The sequence below is a fragment of the Homarus americanus genome, unplaced genomic scaffold (genome assembly GCF_018991925.1).
Source record: "Homarus americanus isolate GMGI-L3 unplaced genomic scaffold, GMGI_Hamer_2.0 scaffold12870, whole genome shotgun sequence".
NCBI classification, from domain to species: domain Eukaryota; kingdom Metazoa; phylum Arthropoda; class Malacostraca; order Decapoda; family Nephropidae; genus Homarus; species Homarus americanus.
Window position 1 is genome coordinate 493070 of NW_024711502.1, and position 16752 is coordinate 509821.

A 16752-nucleotide genomic window follows, 5' to 3' on the forward strand; every position below is an offset into this window, starting at 1 on the left:
TTACATATTGGTACCATTACTTGGGGTAATGGTACCATTACTTGGGATATTGGGACCATTACTTGGGGTATTGGGACCATTACTTGAGATATTGGGACCATTACTTGGGGTAATGGTACCATCACTTGGGGTAATGGTACCATTACTTGGGATATTGGTACCATTACTTGGGGTATTGGTACCATTACTTGGGGTAATGGTACCATTACTTGGGGTATTGGTACCATTACTTGGGATATCGGTACCATTACTTGGGGTATTGGTACCATTACTTGGGGTAATGGTACCATTACTTGGGGTATTGGTACCATTACTTGGGATATTGGTACCATCACTTGAGATATTGGTACCATTACTTGGGGTAATGGTACCATTACTTGGGGTATTGGTACCATTACTTGGTATATTGGTACCATTACTTGGGGTATTGGTACCATTACTTGGGGTATTGGTACCATTGCTTGGTATATTGGTACCATTACTTGGGGTATTGGTACCATTACTTGGTATATTGGTACCATTACTTGGGGTATTGGTACCATTACTTGGTATATTGGTACCATTACTTGGGATATTGGTACCATTACTTGGGATATTGGTACCATTACTTGAGATATTCGTACCATTACTTGGGGTAATGGTACCATTACTTGGTATATTGGTACCATTACTTGGTATATTGGTACCATTACTTGGTATATTGGTACCATTACTTGGTATATTGGTACCATTACTTGGGATATTGGTACCATTACTTGGTATATTGGTACCATTACTTGGGGTATTGGTACCATTACTTATATTGGTACCATTACTTGGTATATTGGTACCATTACTTGGGATATTGGTACCATTACTTGGGGTATTGGTACCATTACTTGGTATATTGGTACCATTACTTGGGGTATTGGTACCATTACTTGGGATATTGGTACCATTACTTGGTATATTGGTACCATTACTTGGGATATTGGTACCATTACTTGGGGTATTGGTACCAGTACTTGGGATATTGGTACCATTACTTGGTATATTGGTACCATTACTTGGGGTATTGGTACCATTACTTGGGATATTGGTACCATTACTTGGTATATTGGTACCATTACTTGGGGTAATGGTACCATTACTTGGGGTATTGGTACCATTACTTGGTATATTGGTACCATTACTTGGGGTATTGGTACCATTACTTGGGGTATTGGTACCATTGCTTGGTATATTGGTACCATTACTTGGGGTATTGGTACCATTACTTGGTATATTGGTACCATTACTTGGGGTATTGGTACCATTACTTGGTATATTGGTACCATTACTTGGGATATTGGTACCATTACTTGGGGATATTGGTACCATTACTTGGTATATTGGTACCATTACTTGGGGTATTGGTACCATTACTTGGATATTGGTACCATTACTTGGTATATTGGTACCATTACTTGGATATTGGTACCATTACTTGGGATATTGGTACCATTACTTGGGATATTGGTACCATTACTTGGTATATTGGTACCATTACTTGGGGTATTGGTACCATTACTTGGGATATTGGTACCATTACTTGGTATATTGGTACCATTACTTGGGATATTGGTACCATTACTTGGGGTATTGGTACCATTACTTGGGATATTGGTACCATTACTTGGGATATTGGTACCATTACTTGGGATATTGGTACCGTTACTTGGGGTATTGGGACCACTGCTTGGGATTTCGATGCCATTATGTGTACAAAACAGTATCTTCTCATACTTAACCTAAACTAACGCAACTTAACCTAACCTAATCTATCCCACAGTTTGGCTTGGGCGTGATGGACCAAGGTGGCGTGCGTATGATTGGCTTGAGTGGGCGTGGGAGGCCAAGGACTGCCCCGCGGCTGGGTGACACGCCTGCGGATCCCTTCGGAGTTGCGGGCGTCAAACTATTGGAGCGGAAGAACCAACCCACGCCAGAGACGGTGTGTGGGCGTGCGTATTGTGGCGTGGTGGACGGGTGGCATGGTGTGGGTGTGGGTACTGCCGCTTAGTCTGGGCGTGAGTGATATGGCATGGTGTGGGAATGAGTAATGTGGCGTGGTGTGGGCGTGTGTATTGTAGCGTGATGTAGGCGTGTGTACTGTGGCGTAATGAATTCTATAAATACCTCAGTCGAGTTTTCATACCTGGAGCTGGCGGACGCCCGCCCCACTGGAGGTCACAGCTTAAGGTTGAAGAAGCCACAAGTTCAGAAAATTATCAGGACAACTTCTTATGAGTGAAGGTTGAGAACTCTTTGAACAAGACCAGACTTGACCAACACTGGAGCAGGTACAGATACATTCTGGAACCAGTGCTTGCCAATAGTGCATAAAGGAGATGTAACCGACCTCCCAAGCGGCTAACAAGCCGATTAGTGGCGAAGAGGATAAAGTAAAGTAAAGTCGACGTGTCCAGAAGCAACTGTATTATGGTAGTACTGCAGGTGTACATGCGCATGATCAATTCATGTGCACGTATTAGTGTTCACAACTTGTTAAAACTCCCTTTGTGCGTGTTAAAGAGTGTGTGTCGGTTCTGCAGGTGGTGGTGGTGGCCCGGGACAGCGTTCGTCACTTGAGATGCAGAAGCGCTATTGAACCCCAACCATCAGCTGTCCTGCTCTCCTCCAATCAGCTGCAGGCTATCAGGCGTGCTGCACAGCAGGTGGGTCTCCCTCTTTCTCCTCCAACCAGCTGCAGGCTCCAGGCGTGCTGTACAGCAGGTGGGTCTCTCTCTCCCCCAACCAGCTGCAGGCTCCAGGCGTGCTGTACAACAGGTGGGCCTCTCTCTCCCCCAACCAGCTGCAGGCTATCAGGCGTGCTGTACAAAAGGCTCTCTCTCTCTCTCTCTCTCTCTCTCTCTCTCTCTCTCTCTCTCTCTCTCTCTCTCCTCCAACCAGCTGCAGGCTTCAGGCGTGCTGTACAACAGGTGAGTCTCTCTCTCCTCCAACCAGCTGCAGGCTTCAGGCGTGCTGTACAACAGGTGGGTTTCTCTTCCTCAACCAGCTGCAGGCTTCAGGCGTGCTGTACAACAGGTGAGTCTCTCTCTCCTCCAACCAGCTGCAGGCTTCAGGCGTGCTGCACAACAGGTGAATCTCTCGCTCTCTCTCCTCCAACCAGCTGCAGGCTATCAGGCGTGCTGCACAACAGGTGAATCTCTCTCTCTCTCTCCTCCAACCAGCTGCAGGCTATCAGGCGTGCTGTACAACAGGCGAGTCTCTCTCTTTCTCTTCCAACCAGCTGTACGATAGCTATCAGGCAGGGACTTAACCCCTTGAGTACGATAACATATTAAGTAAGATAACTTTACTCCTTGAGTGTGATGACTTAACCCCCTTGAGTGCAATAATGTAACCCCTCATGAATACGATAATTTAACCCCTTGAGTACGATTACTTAACCCCTCAGATACTTTTTTGCTTTTTTCTGTAGGTGAGCGAGGAGACGCGAGTAAGGAAGATGGAGGAGGCGAAGGAGGCGGCGAGGAGAACCCTAGAGGAGAAGGAAGAGAGGAGGAGACAGCATGAGAAGATTGAGGCCAGACACCGTCGTAGGAGACAACTGGATGAAATCAAGTGCTTGGAAGAGTGGCCGCCCGGAGACCACCAGGCCAAGGTGGGAGGGTAGGAAAAAAAGAGAATAAAGAAGGGAGGGAGAGAAGAGGGAGACCAGACATGTACACTTAACATGTGCCCCAGGCCTAAGGCAAAGCAAGGCAAGGCAGGGTAGATTTGGTTAGGTTAAGTTAAGACCTATAAGTTCTAAGGTTAATTATGACTAGCGCCTATTATGACTTGGATTAAGTAGGAGTGCCCCACCCCCATTTTATCTGCCACTCATAATGCCCTCATAGGTCAAGGAATCTCGATCCGTGACTTCATGACATCTGTACATAAAATTATTAGACCAGTATATATTATACCTTATGTGAGTAAATTCATCCTTTGTCCTCCTATATCTCATCTAACCTCTTGCTAACCTTTAACCTTATCCTTTAATTTGTAACTTACCTTCAGGAGACACTGGAGGAGGATGACCGCCGGGGTCGTGAGGAACTGGAGAGGGAGGAGGAAGTGAAGGACTTGAGAAAGATGGTGCTGGCCGCCAAGTGTCACGCCATCAGAGAAGCTCAGATCCTGGAGAAACAACACATCAGGTGCCTTTCTAGTGTACGAATTGTGTGAAATAATGCGTGACTGGGGACTAAACGAATCGCCATTTGTATGTAAGCAATCACTGACCATTCATGGCTGCGTGAAACTAACATTCGTAATTGAATTAATTATTAAAAACACATTAAGACTGCATATTTATATATTTTCAATTTAATATATACGTGTTTGACACACACACACACACACACATATATATATATATATATATATATATATATATATATATATATATATATATATATATATATATATATATATATATATATATATATATATATATATATATATATATATATATATATATATGTATATATATATATATATATATATATATATACAGTATATATATATAATAAAACAAGTGAGCGTACGATCTTACTAAAATGAGATTAAATTTATAACCAACTCAATCTTTACAAACAAATATTTCCCCATACTCAGCATGTCCTGGCCTTGCTACACTGACCATATGTGTCTTGTACAGCACACACCTTGCCATAAGTATTATATCTCCAACTTGTTTAACACGTCTCACTCAGTACCAATCACGATGTATCACTAAACAGGTAACACTCCTATCAACACGTGACGTGAGACCAAACACACTCTTTCCTACCACAACTCGTTTATACTGTACTAACATTTCCTTCAATATTTACATTATAATGGTTATACGAAATAATAATAATAATAATCCCAGGACAAACACAGACAGAAAGGCAAAGTAAAACAGCAAATAACCTCTCGTTCGTACAGGAAGCTGGAGAAGGAGGAGGAAGAGAGACAGGCGATAATGATGGAGGAAGCGAGGGTGAAAGGACTGAAGGAAGAGAAGGAGAGGGAGAAAGCCAAACAGGAGGTGAATCAGCTGGCCGCTGTTGCTCTGGCTAAACAGATACAACAGTCAGAACTTCTCCGTTATCAACAGTTCAGGGACAAGAAGAAGGTGAGAGAGGAAAATGAGTACGTCTGGGTTAGGTTAAATTGGGTTAGTTTAGGTTGGTTGGTTGGATTAGAATAAGTTGTAGTAATTTACTGCATTTTAGAATAGGTTCCCTTTGAGTTAAATTTAGTTGAGTTAGATTTAATGTATGTATGTATGTATATGCATGTATGTATGTATGTATGTATGTATGCTTGTATGATGTATGTTCATATAAGTGTACGAGTATATAAAGAAAATACTTGTACATCCCAGGAAGCAAACAATGTGGCTAAGGAAGCAGAGAAATACAACACTGAAAAGGAATTAGAGAAGAGGAAAAAGAAGGAGAAGATGATGAAGGAAAAGAAGGAGGCGAGAAGGGTGAAGGAAGAGGCAGAAGTGAAGAAGGAGGAACTACTCAAGACAGAGAAACTCAGAGACGTCCAGGTGAGATCTTGATTGGTTGAGATATATCCTTGCCATGTTCTGATTGGTCAAGAGGTAAAGTTGTGGGATTCTCATTGGTTGCTGAGAAAGTTTCCATCAGCCTGATGGTTGATATTATGACAACACAGAGGACCATATAACAGTACCATAACATCTACTGCAGATGATGAAGGAGATGAAGGCACAGGAAGCAGTGAAGGAAGCAAGGCAGGAGGAGGAGGCGGCTGCGAGGAGGGCCAAGGAGGACCTCCAGCGGCTGTGGCTCAATGACCAGGAGCGGAAGTTGGAGGAGCGCCGCAAGAGAGATGAACTTAAACGACTCCGAGAACTGGAAAAGGTGGGTGGGAGAGGTCCTAGAGTCCTACTGATGGTGGGAGAGGTCCTAGAGTCCTACTGGTGGTGGAAGAGGTCCTAGAGTCCTACTGGTGGTGGAAGAGGTCCTAGAGTCTTGCTGGTGGTGTGAGAGGTCCTAGAGTCCTACTGATGGTGGAAGAGAGTTCTAGTCATTTTTATAGTGGAAGAGAGTCCTAAAGTTTTACTGATTGTGGGAGAGCGTCCTAGAGTCCTACTGATGCTAGCTGAGATCCTAGAGTCTTATGTATATGGAAGATGATTTGAGATACTGTTGGATGAAAGGACACCTCTCTCTCTCTCTCTCTCTCTCTCTCTCTCTCTCTCTCTCTCTCTTTCTGTCTTTCTCGGACCTTCGTGACCCCAAATAAACATAACTGCTATAGATACTAACACGAATTACTGTGCTATGAACTCTTTCTCTTCACCAGCTGGAACGTGAGTGGCGGACCAAGGAGCTGACGGAGGCGAGGGCAAAGGCCCAGAGAGAAGCTGAAGTGACCAAGGAACGGCGGCAGCAGGTGGAGGACCGGCAGAAGGCGAGGATGGCGGTGGCGATGAAGCAGAAGGAAGAGTTACTGAGGGTGACTGACCATTGGATGATAACTGAGGAGAGAGAGAGGTCGGAGCACCAGCATGCCAAGAAGGTGGGTGGGTAGGTGGGTGTGTGGGTAGGTGGGTGGATGGTTTGGTGTGTGGGTAGGTGCATGTAAACATGGGTGGGTGTGTGGGTTGGTGTGAGCAGGATTGGTGTGGGGAGGTGTGTGGATGGGCGGGTGTGTGGGTTGGTGTGTGAATGGGTACATGGATTGATGTGTGGATGGCTTCGGAAGTATGTGGGTGGGTACAGTACATGGGTGCTTGGGTGTGTAGTTTCAACAGCTCAGTAATTATTTAGTTTTAATCAAATGAAACAACAAAACAACAACTGTCAATGAGTCTTGTTGATTATTTAAAAAAAATCTTGCTTTTTCTTTTTTATGGTAATGTTTCCCAATCTTCTGTTTGCTTGTAAATTTTCAATCTTACTTTTTTCCCTCTATTTCGTGGTCTCTTCCTCTTCTTTCACCTCACATTCTCTTTCTTCCATCTTTACCTCCTAATTTCAACCAATTTCTCTTCTATTCTCCCTCTTCCTCCTCTCATCATCCTATTTCCCTCCTTTCCTTCTCATCTCTTCATTTTCTTTTTTCTGTCTCTTCTTCTCTTCATTTAATTTTTCCTACTTTCCTCCTCTTCAATAAATTTTTCCTCCTCCACCTCTTTATTTCTCCTTTCCACCTCTTCCTCATCTATTCATTCCAATATTCCTTCCTATTCATTCAACTTTTCTACCTCCTCTTTTTTTTCTTCTTCTCATCATCCCATTTTTCCTCCCCCTCCATTACCCAGGCTAAGGAAGACTACGAGTCAAGGATCCGAGGCCAGATCAAGGAACAGGAGGCGAGGAGGGCGAAGGAGGCTGATAGACTACGCCAGGAAAAGGAGGAGGCGGCCCTGCAGATCAAACTCAGACAAGCTGCCCTCACCAGACTCAAGCTGGACACCATGCAGGAGCTCAGGTGGGTTAAGCTGGGCTGGATGGCTGGATTAAATAGGAGAGCATGGGTTTCTTACACACACACCCATATGTCTTTTCCTATGTTTATCTTTATATTTACCTGTACGTATTCAAAAACAGTTTAACCCTTACTTGTTGGATTGATAGATTCTATTTATTTAGTATTATATAAAGACACTGTTAAAATACACAGAAAAAGCAGATGGTGAATGGGAACAGCAGAGGAGTGGCCCAGATGGAGGAGGATTGTGGAGCAGGGTAGAGAATGGTGTGTGATGTAGGCCCCAACCTGTAAGAATACAAGTGTGAGACGAAGAAAACTATATGGGATGGTATCTTCCCTGAGATAAAAAAAACAACTTTATCTTTCTGTCTATTATCTTTCCTCCATTCTGGGGTGCAGTAAGGGAAAAAATATAAATACTGTACCTCAAGAGGGGAGGAAAATGGTAAAGGAAAGTGGTGCAAGAAAAGTGTAAAAAGTGACAGGAAAGGGCAGAAGCGTCAGGGAGAAACACTCTACACACACATCTATTCATTTCTTCAACTAGTTTACCTAATATGCAAATTGAATCCTTAACCTCTTCATACAAAATCACCCATGGATGACTGAAGCCAATCAATCCACTCATTACCGTATGATACCAACAATTTACGATATTTATTTCTTTTCAGGAAAATGGCCCTTCCAGAGCAACTAGTTCTGGACCTTGAGAAGAAACTCAACCTGAAAAAAAATAAAAATTAAACTTGTGAAAACTTCTATGGTCCTCTAGTGAGTTTCAAACCCTCTTCACAAAGTATTAAAACATAAAAATGTCCAAAGGAGGGTTACCAGACTGGTGCCTGCACTTTGGCAATTCAGCTATCCAGAAAGATTAGACGCCCGCACCTGCCTAGCTTATACTACAGACGGGCAAGGGGGGACCTAATTGAGGGGTATAAACATCTCAAAGGGCACTACTCAGTCGAGTGTCCGTACCTGGAGCTGGCAGATGCCAGCCCCACAAGGGGTCACAGCTCAAGGTTGAAGAAACTGCAAGTCCAGAAAACTGTGAGGCCAAACTTTTTCAGAGTGAGAATTATGAACTCTTGGAAAACCTGTCAGTGTGTGTTGTGATGGCACTGAGTGTGAGCTGTTTCAAGACCAGACATGACCAGCACTGGAGCAGGTTCAGATACATTCAGAAGCCAGTGCATGTCCAGTACTTGCCAAAAGTGCATAGCAGAGATGTGACCGACACCCAAGCGGCTAGCGAGCCGATCAGTGGCGAAGAGGATACCATAAAAGTAAAAGTAAAATGTAATGACCATTTATCAATGCTTGCAAGGGTTGGTGACACCTGATAGGCAGTTCTCCATGTTGAATGGTCTCTTGTAGCCTCTCTTGTCAGCTTCTTAACTCTAATGCCACTTCTTACAAGAAGTTATTCAGTGTGTATTATTATACAGTGTAAAATTAGAAGATATTTAGCAGCTAATGTAAAACGGGCCACTCAAAAATCTTTTAAAAATTTAGGTTTTGTTTTTGAAAATCATCTGAATTGTGACCTCATCCTCAGTTAAATTTGCTGTATCCTCTGAACTTTCTACTCAGATGGCAATATAAAATGTTGAGCTTACCTTTTATAAATGGATAGATATGCTACAGATGGATGGTGCTGGGTAAAGTGTACACATATCAGAGGTCTTGTTGTGGAAGGGGAATACCATAGACAAAAACATCCAATACATCAATAAGAATGGATGACAGCTAATGTTGGGACAGCCTCTTGATTTCAACCATCTGGAATATAGCAGGAAAGATTTAAATGAGACAAATTAAAGAAAAAATCAATGTGTGCTCAGTTTAAATCTATAAAAACAGATTATATATACAGTATTATTCAAAGTCACAAATCCCATTTTTCAACATCATCAATGGCATTTTTTACTACTAAATGAGTAGTGTACCGTACATCACTGTTGTCAATGCTACTTTCATACAGATCAGTGATATCCATCTGTATACAGGATATAAAATTCATTGTCTAAATTGAACAGGATCAAGCACATCAGTATAGTCCCAAGATACAGTACTGTACTGTATTTCAGTCATTAACCACATATATCATGTTAAATATCATTGACACAACTTACACTCTCTTCCCATTGTCAATTTTCTAAATCATTTGCAGGAATTGGGCATGAAGTCGTCTCCTGATAATACAGTAATACATGTGTCAGTATAGTCTGGACTTCAACTGAGGTCACATACTGTACTGTACTGTACTGGCTTGAAGTCACTGAACTAATGTACTTTTATTCTAAGCAGTATGCTACATATCTACTTATTTATATCTTTCGTTATATTACTTAATTATGTATTTTCCTGTTTATATTTACAGTATTCTTTACATATAATACACCAAATTTACTCCATTCTAAACAAAATAAAGTGGAATAGGTGCATCAAACCTCACAAATTCCTGATCTAATAAATTACACATTGGGCAGCAGTTGTTTGTAATGATAACCTGTGCATTGTTATCTTCATTAACTACACTACAGTCAAGAAAGGTGCCAACTAGCACCATGGGATGTCTTTTTCAATGCCTACCTTGATCATTCAACTATAAATAATGTATACACAATACAGTGGTCCCTCGGTTAACGAGCACAATCCGTTCCAGCAGGTTGCTCGTTAACCGAAAAACTCGTTACCCGAAACCATTGTTTCAATGGAGCTTTGGGTAATTGGTTCCAGCTCACCGAAAATTGCCTAAATTCAACAAAAAAGGTAGAAAGGCACACTTACTTTGAGGTGTGTATGTAGAAGGCTCCTGGATGATGATGGGAATTAGAATAGGGGTGGAGGAGAAGGGAGAAGAGAAGGCATTGGGGTGGAAGAGAAATCGGCCCCTTGGCGCCATTTCACCCAAAAATTTTAGTTCTCTTGGTGTAATTCAAGATTATTTTCTTTAAATCAACACTGCACTGCATTATATATTGTCAATATGTAAAATAAATTTCAAAATGACCAATAATTTGCTTGGACACAGAAAAAAAGCATTTAGTTGAAGAGTCTCAAGCAAGATGTTACCTCCACTGAAAAGAGAGAGACTAACGCCAGTCTGGTGTATTAACAGGCTGGATGGCGCGCCAGAAACTAGTTTCTTTACCTTCAATTATGTTCAATAATTGTTAAAATGACTAAAAAAGTTAATAAACTTTTAAAATTATTGAATAGTATAAACTTCTTGATATTTACTAAAATAGTAAGGAATTTAAGCCCTAAAACTGATTACTGTATTGGCGGACTAATACTACAGCTGGTGGACCACCAAATGCAAGCGATAACATGTTGAAGTCGGCTCGTAAAACACTCGTTAATCGAGGATTGCTCGTTAACCGAAGTGAAGAATCTTATGGAAGGTAAATCGTTAACCGATATCTCATTAACCGAGGCGCTCGTTAATCGAGGGATCACTGTAGTTCATCAGGATTCTCACGGCGAATATTTATGCCATATACAGTATTACTTCTGTAACTATGTTCTGTACTTAGTATATATAGACACTTTAATTAATTCAAGCAGCAATGACTACCCAACTTACATGACCCGCCTCTGTGAGTACCGTAATCATTACTTAGATACATTAATTTTCTCAATAATACAAGCTATGAGCCAAAATGCTTGGACTCAAATAAATTACCATAAATGTTCGAGAAGTTTATTGGGAAGATGTTTTTATTAAAACATCGAGAAATACAACGAGTAACAATAAATATCATAAACACTACAACAATAACATCTAAATATAACATTAAAAAAAAATCCCTTTGAGGTTAATGAGTAAAGAATTCTTCTGAAACTATCAACAGATATACATTATATTTTCCATACACAACACAAACATCTTTTAGGAATTCTTTAAGAAATTTATTCTGTCTGAATACAGGTACAACTTCAAAGCATTTACAGAGAATGACAGATGAGCAAAATGTATTCTTGTTTCTAAATTGTGTACAGATACTGAATTTATTCTATTAATCAGAAAAAATTCTAATGGCTTCTCCACACTCTACAATGAGCTAAAGGTCTGGTAAATGTGACCTTTAGCACTGTGGAAATCCTTAATCTATTTAACAGTAGATAAAAAAATGTGTTTTGTAACAAATAACTTTACAGTATGTTACTGACCATGCTCACTATGAAGCAAAATTACTGCTAATGTATGATGTGAATAAGAGAAAATAATTACTGTACTGTACCAGGCATATCATAATAACAAGATACAAATTTCTTACGAATGGAAAACTTTTAGTAAAAACTTTTAAAATTAAAAGATTGTATTTTCAATAAGGGATATATTGAGCAAATATGAAGCACACCTGTACAGTTGCAGCCAAAATTCTCACATCTGATTATTTGGTATCTATCTGTGGGTCATATACTGTATGTGGTACATTACAGCTGACAAATGCGGCTTCTCTTATAGATTATATCGGTAATTTAATACAAAGCAAATATGAGAAATTAGATGTTAAAATCCCAGCCCTTCTTATACTGTATACAGTGCCATCAAAAAGTGCTAAGAAATTTTTTCAACAAATGTACAATTCAGACCACAAAGAATATACAGTAGCAGAGCAAATGAGTGAGCCTATCAATTTTCATCAATATATTTTTTAAAAGTCAAACCTACACATCACTCTCTTCCACTGTCATGACTATCCATCCATTCAGAATTCTTCAGTATACTTTGCCTTGTTTTTACTAAAGTACTACCTCTTTTATGTTCTCTCCAGTATGCCTGCTTTGATCCATATCACTGCAGCATAAGCTACTTCACACACACTTTTAACCTATTTTGTTTAATTTACTAAGATTTTATCTTCATACATTTACTACTTAACATCTCTTCATCCATCATGCTACATAAAGTTTCATAACTTTTCAACACACTTATCTCACATCTACCACTTCTTTTCACACATGTCTTATGTCCTTTAGGTTAGGTGAATCGCATACATACCCAAAAATTATAGCATATTTTATTTTACTTTTCTTTAATTATCTAACACTTCAAATACCTTAAAATTCATGATTCATTCCTTTTACTTTCCAAAACTGCCACTCTGACGACATGACCTCTTGTTGATAGTCGCAAACATGAAATTTGTGCCTGGTGTCAAGTGGAGAGGATCTTTTGCGGTGGTTAGAGTCACTGTATTTAACACTCATCTTCTTCATTGTTTTCTAAGACATTTCATAAGTGCTCATCTAGATATACTAATAACAATACAAGTTATAAACAATAATCTTAAAAACATTAATTACATGCAATGCAAAAATACACAAACACTGTATTTCCCATTTTTCATATTAAACATTAAAGCAAAATATAGGCCACAATCACAGTACTTTTGATTAAGAATAAAGCAGCGTTGGTTGATTGCTACTATAATGCCTTCTGCTTACTGGAACTATAAATTCTGGGTAACATTTGTTCACATTTCTTATAAGGTAATCAGTCACACAAATTGGTACGTACACCTGTACTGGTATTTCTCATGGCACCCGAGATGTTTTGGTGATCTATTTACTATACTAGATGAATTTTATTATGAAAATATTTATCATTCTAGCTTTCACTAACTTAATAGAGATCTGCTTATTCCTTCACTCAGTTTTGTTCTCTAATATTTGGAAATTGCAATGTGTCTTTCTATGTACAATACCATCTTACCAAAATATTATACAATACAGTATCTACCTCAACTAATGACATTGGACGGTGTTTGTCTACCATCAACATACATTAAGTGACACCCGTTTTATAGTACAAGTGTTTTCATCATGGACAGAGTAATACTACAAGTGGAAGACAAAAGTAATAAATAAATAAAAATAAATAAATAAAAATACTCACAGGAATACTGTATCCCAGAACAATGAATAATCCAAATGAGACTCTTACACTTGCCCTTCCTAATACTAATGTCAACAGATTAGCTTCAGGGACTAGTGTTATTACTCAGCCACCAAAAGCTGTGGTAAAATGAGGCAAGTGTCCAATTTGGGCTTGAGCATATGAAAATAAAAAGTACAGTACCTGTACTGTACCTTAACAGAAAATATAAGTAACCAAGTTTCTGTAACTGAAAAAAATTAAGTTAACATTTGATGAAAAATACTTACATTCAGTGGAGTGTTACAATGGCATATATCATTATCCCATTAAAAAAATTTAAATACCCCCCAAAAAATACTAATGATAACACTGTACATACACTTATATAAGCTGGTTTGTAAATCCTGTAAAGGCTATTAGCTGTCATTTAAATACACTAATACAAATTCATGAAAAGACCACTACAGGTACTATAATTGCCTTACCAAGCTCATATAGAGGAAAGATATGGTAGGAATCTGAACCAGAAAAAAAAGAGAGGGGGGGAGGGGGGTCAGAAATACTATACAGTACAAGGAGCACAAGGGACAGATCATGAAATTACACAAGTAATTATGCTCAACTAAAATCAAGTTCTTGAATTCAAAGACAGGTAACTCCACCACTCAAGGCAGGAATTTGTTGAAATTCAAACTTGCTCTCACTTCTAGCACAGTATTAGACTGTCAATTCAGTTAATATCCTTTATAAGCTCAACTCTCTCAAGGTTCATGGCATTTCACATTCAAAATTTATAGTATATTGAATAAGGGATTTCATACATTTTTGGTGTAAGAAGTATTGCCAAAATTGGGGCTTTCATTTGCATATGTTTTAAGCATGATTTAGGATCATATGCACAATAAACCAAGCAGCAGGGAGTGTGACACGCTCAGCAAGAACAGGGAGTGGGAGTATCTCACTGTGAGGTGAGCAACCGGGACCATAAGAGAGTTAAGCTATTGGAAAACGATGAAGTGTCATGGAAGAAGAAACACAGCTCTGACATACTCCCCTGCTTCTGCTAGAGGTGGGGATCAGGGCAAGAACAGAAGACCATTATAGAGCTAAGTACCAAAACTGTAATTAAAGACGAAATATACAGAACAGTGATCCCTTGGTTAACGAGCGCCTCGGTTAACGAAATTTCGGTTAACGAATTACCTTCCATAAGATTCTTCACTTTGGTTAACGCGCAAACCCTCGGTTAACGAATTCCTTACGAATTTTTCCCAATATGTTTTCGCCTGCATTTGGCTGCCCACCAGCTGTAGTATTAGTCCGCCAATACAGTAATCGGTTTTAGGGATTAAATTCCTTACCATTTTAGTAAATATCAAGAAGGTTGTACTATTCAATAATTTTAAAAGTTTTATATTAAATTTTTTAGTCATTTTAGCAATTATTGAACATAATTGAAGTACAGGAAGCTATCTTTTTGTGCGCCAAACAGCCACTCAACACACCAAGCTTGGCGTCAGTTTGTTTACCAGTTCAGAGGAAGGAACATCTTGTTTGAGACTCTTCAACATAAACGCTTTTTTTCTGTGTTTCCAGTCAAATTATTGGTCATTTTGAAATATATTTTACATATTGACAATAATCTTGAATTACACCAAGTGAACTAAAATTTTATGGGTGAAATGGCGGCATGGGGTGACTTCTCTTCCACCCCAATGCCTTCTCTTCTCCCTTCTCCTCCACCCCCATTCTAATTCCCATCATCATCATCATCAACCAGGAGCCTTATACATGCACACCTCAAAGTAAGTGTACTTTACTGCATTTATTTTTAGTTTGTATGTAATTTTCGGTGACCTGGAACCAGTTACCCAAAAACCCAGTGAAACAATGGTTTCGGTTCACGAATTTTTCGGTTAACGAGCAACCTTCTGGAACGAATTGTGCTAGTTAACCGAGGGACCACTGTACTGTATTAGTGGAAGACAGCCATTGATGGAGGAAAAAATATTTCTTGTGTTTCCTTCACATTACTAACCCCCTGGAAGTGCTAAACCAACAATTTTTATCAGTTACTTAATTGTAATTATTTCCAAAGTTAAAATTTTTATAGACTAATATGCAGTAAGCACCCACACCTCTCTCCAGCCACCTAAAAATTGGAAGGGTGAGATACATACAGTACACTAAGGAACAATAACAGATAAACTAACAAGATAAAGTAGAGAAAATAATTGTGAAATATTTATACTGCAGTCAGTAAATCTCCAGCACAACCACAAACTTGGTTAGTAGTATTTTTCAGGAAGAACATAAAACTAATTTGAAAAACAAATGAGGTAAAACAAGTGTTACAAAGTATATTAAACAAACATAAAACAGTTAACTTTTCCTTACTGCAATTTAAAAAAAACACCATTTAGTGCATATCATTGTCCTCCTGCAACAGTAAGAAGATGTTGTTTCTGCAGCTCCTGTTACACTAAGTTCACATGGACAAGAAGCCAATGGACCTCAAGTATCCAGCACTCACTATTTACCAAATATGAGATACATTAGTTTAGTTCTACCAATAATCTACAAACAATTTTCATTCCAATGCACTGCACTGAATCTAAAACATTAAAAACAGATCATTTTCTCTGTAAATATAATAAAATTCACAGAATGTTCACTAATTAAAGTTCAAAATAAACATAATTATAATACAAACACACACACACACATGGCAACAATTAATATAATGAAATAGATCATTAACTATGAGTGCCATACACAATAAACATTCATTAAATTGCAATGTTTTGTAGTTTGAGAAGTAAAGTGCAACAAGAGAAAAAGTGGATCCCACAGGCATGACTGCCTGTTATGGACAGTGTGGATAAAGCACACTGTTTACTAAGCCTTCAGTATGCAAGGAGGCAGTGTGGCACTGCACTCTTCTGCTTTCACTTCCTAACTCATAAAGTTAGGTACCCATTTACAGCTGAGTGGACAGTGAGTGCCCCAGGATTGAACCAGCAACCCTTAGCTTTGGAGAAAATGTAACAATATTACCTGAACAATAAGACAAAAACTACTGTAGCAAACATATTAAAAGTGTAAATTGATGGGATGAAGCCATGATGCAACAATGTTCTAATAATAATAATGTATATGTAGATAACAACTTTCTATTTACAAAAAGAAGATAAAATATGATAATGTATTATAGAATGTGTGTGTGTGTGTGTGTGTGTGTGCCCATATGTGTGTGGCAGTTTGTGACCATGTATATCTGAGACCATGTGTGACCATGTGTGTGTTGCATGTGTGTGACCATGTGTGTGTGTTATATGTATATGTTGCATGTGTATGTGTGCATG

The 16752-nt window shown here is 39.2% G+C and overlaps 2 protein-coding genes across 2 annotated transcripts; one reads left to right on the forward strand and one right to left on the reverse strand.

Annotated features, from left to right (window-relative positions):
• On the reverse strand, nt 1-1401 carry LOC121858557 (autotransporter adhesin BpaC-like). The gene has a single exon (XM_042355050.1). It carries the CDS (start codon nt 1399-1401, stop codon nt 1-3), a length of 1401 nt encoding a protein of 466 aa, XP_042210984.1.
• Nucleotides 1402-1825: 424 nt separating this feature from the next.
• On the forward strand, nt 1826-8452 carry LOC121858568 (cilia- and flagella-associated protein 45-like). Its single transcript, XM_042355060.1, has 10 exons — nt 1826-1972; nt 2574-2696; nt 3464-3646; nt 4048-4187; nt 4963-5152; nt 5405-5578; nt 5742-5915; nt 6361-6576; nt 7322-7491; nt 8166-8452. The coding sequence occupies exons 1-10, from the start codon at nt 1826-1828 to the stop codon at nt 8236-8238; spliced, it is 1590 nt and encodes a 529-aa protein (XP_042210994.1). The 3' UTR covers nt 8239-8452.
• The last annotated feature ends 8300 nt before the right edge of the window (nt 8453-16752 follow it).

Coding starts and splice junctions, on each gene's coding strand:
- LOC121858557 (XM_042355050.1), bottom strand. CDS start 1,401: ATGGTACCAATACCCCAAGTAATGGTACCAATATACCAAGTAATGGTA.
- LOC121858568 (XM_042355060.1), top strand. CDS start 1,826: ATGGACCAAGGTGGCGTGCGTATGATTGGCTTGAGTGGGCGTGGGAGG. Junction 2,697..3,463: donor TCAGGCGTGCTGCACAGCAG/GTGGGTCTCCCT, acceptor TTTTTTCTGTAG/GTGAGCGAGGAGACGCGAGT. Junction 3,647..4,047: donor CCGGAGACCACCAGGCCAAG/GTGGGAGGGTAG, acceptor ACTTACCTTCAG/GAGACACTGGAGGAGGATGA.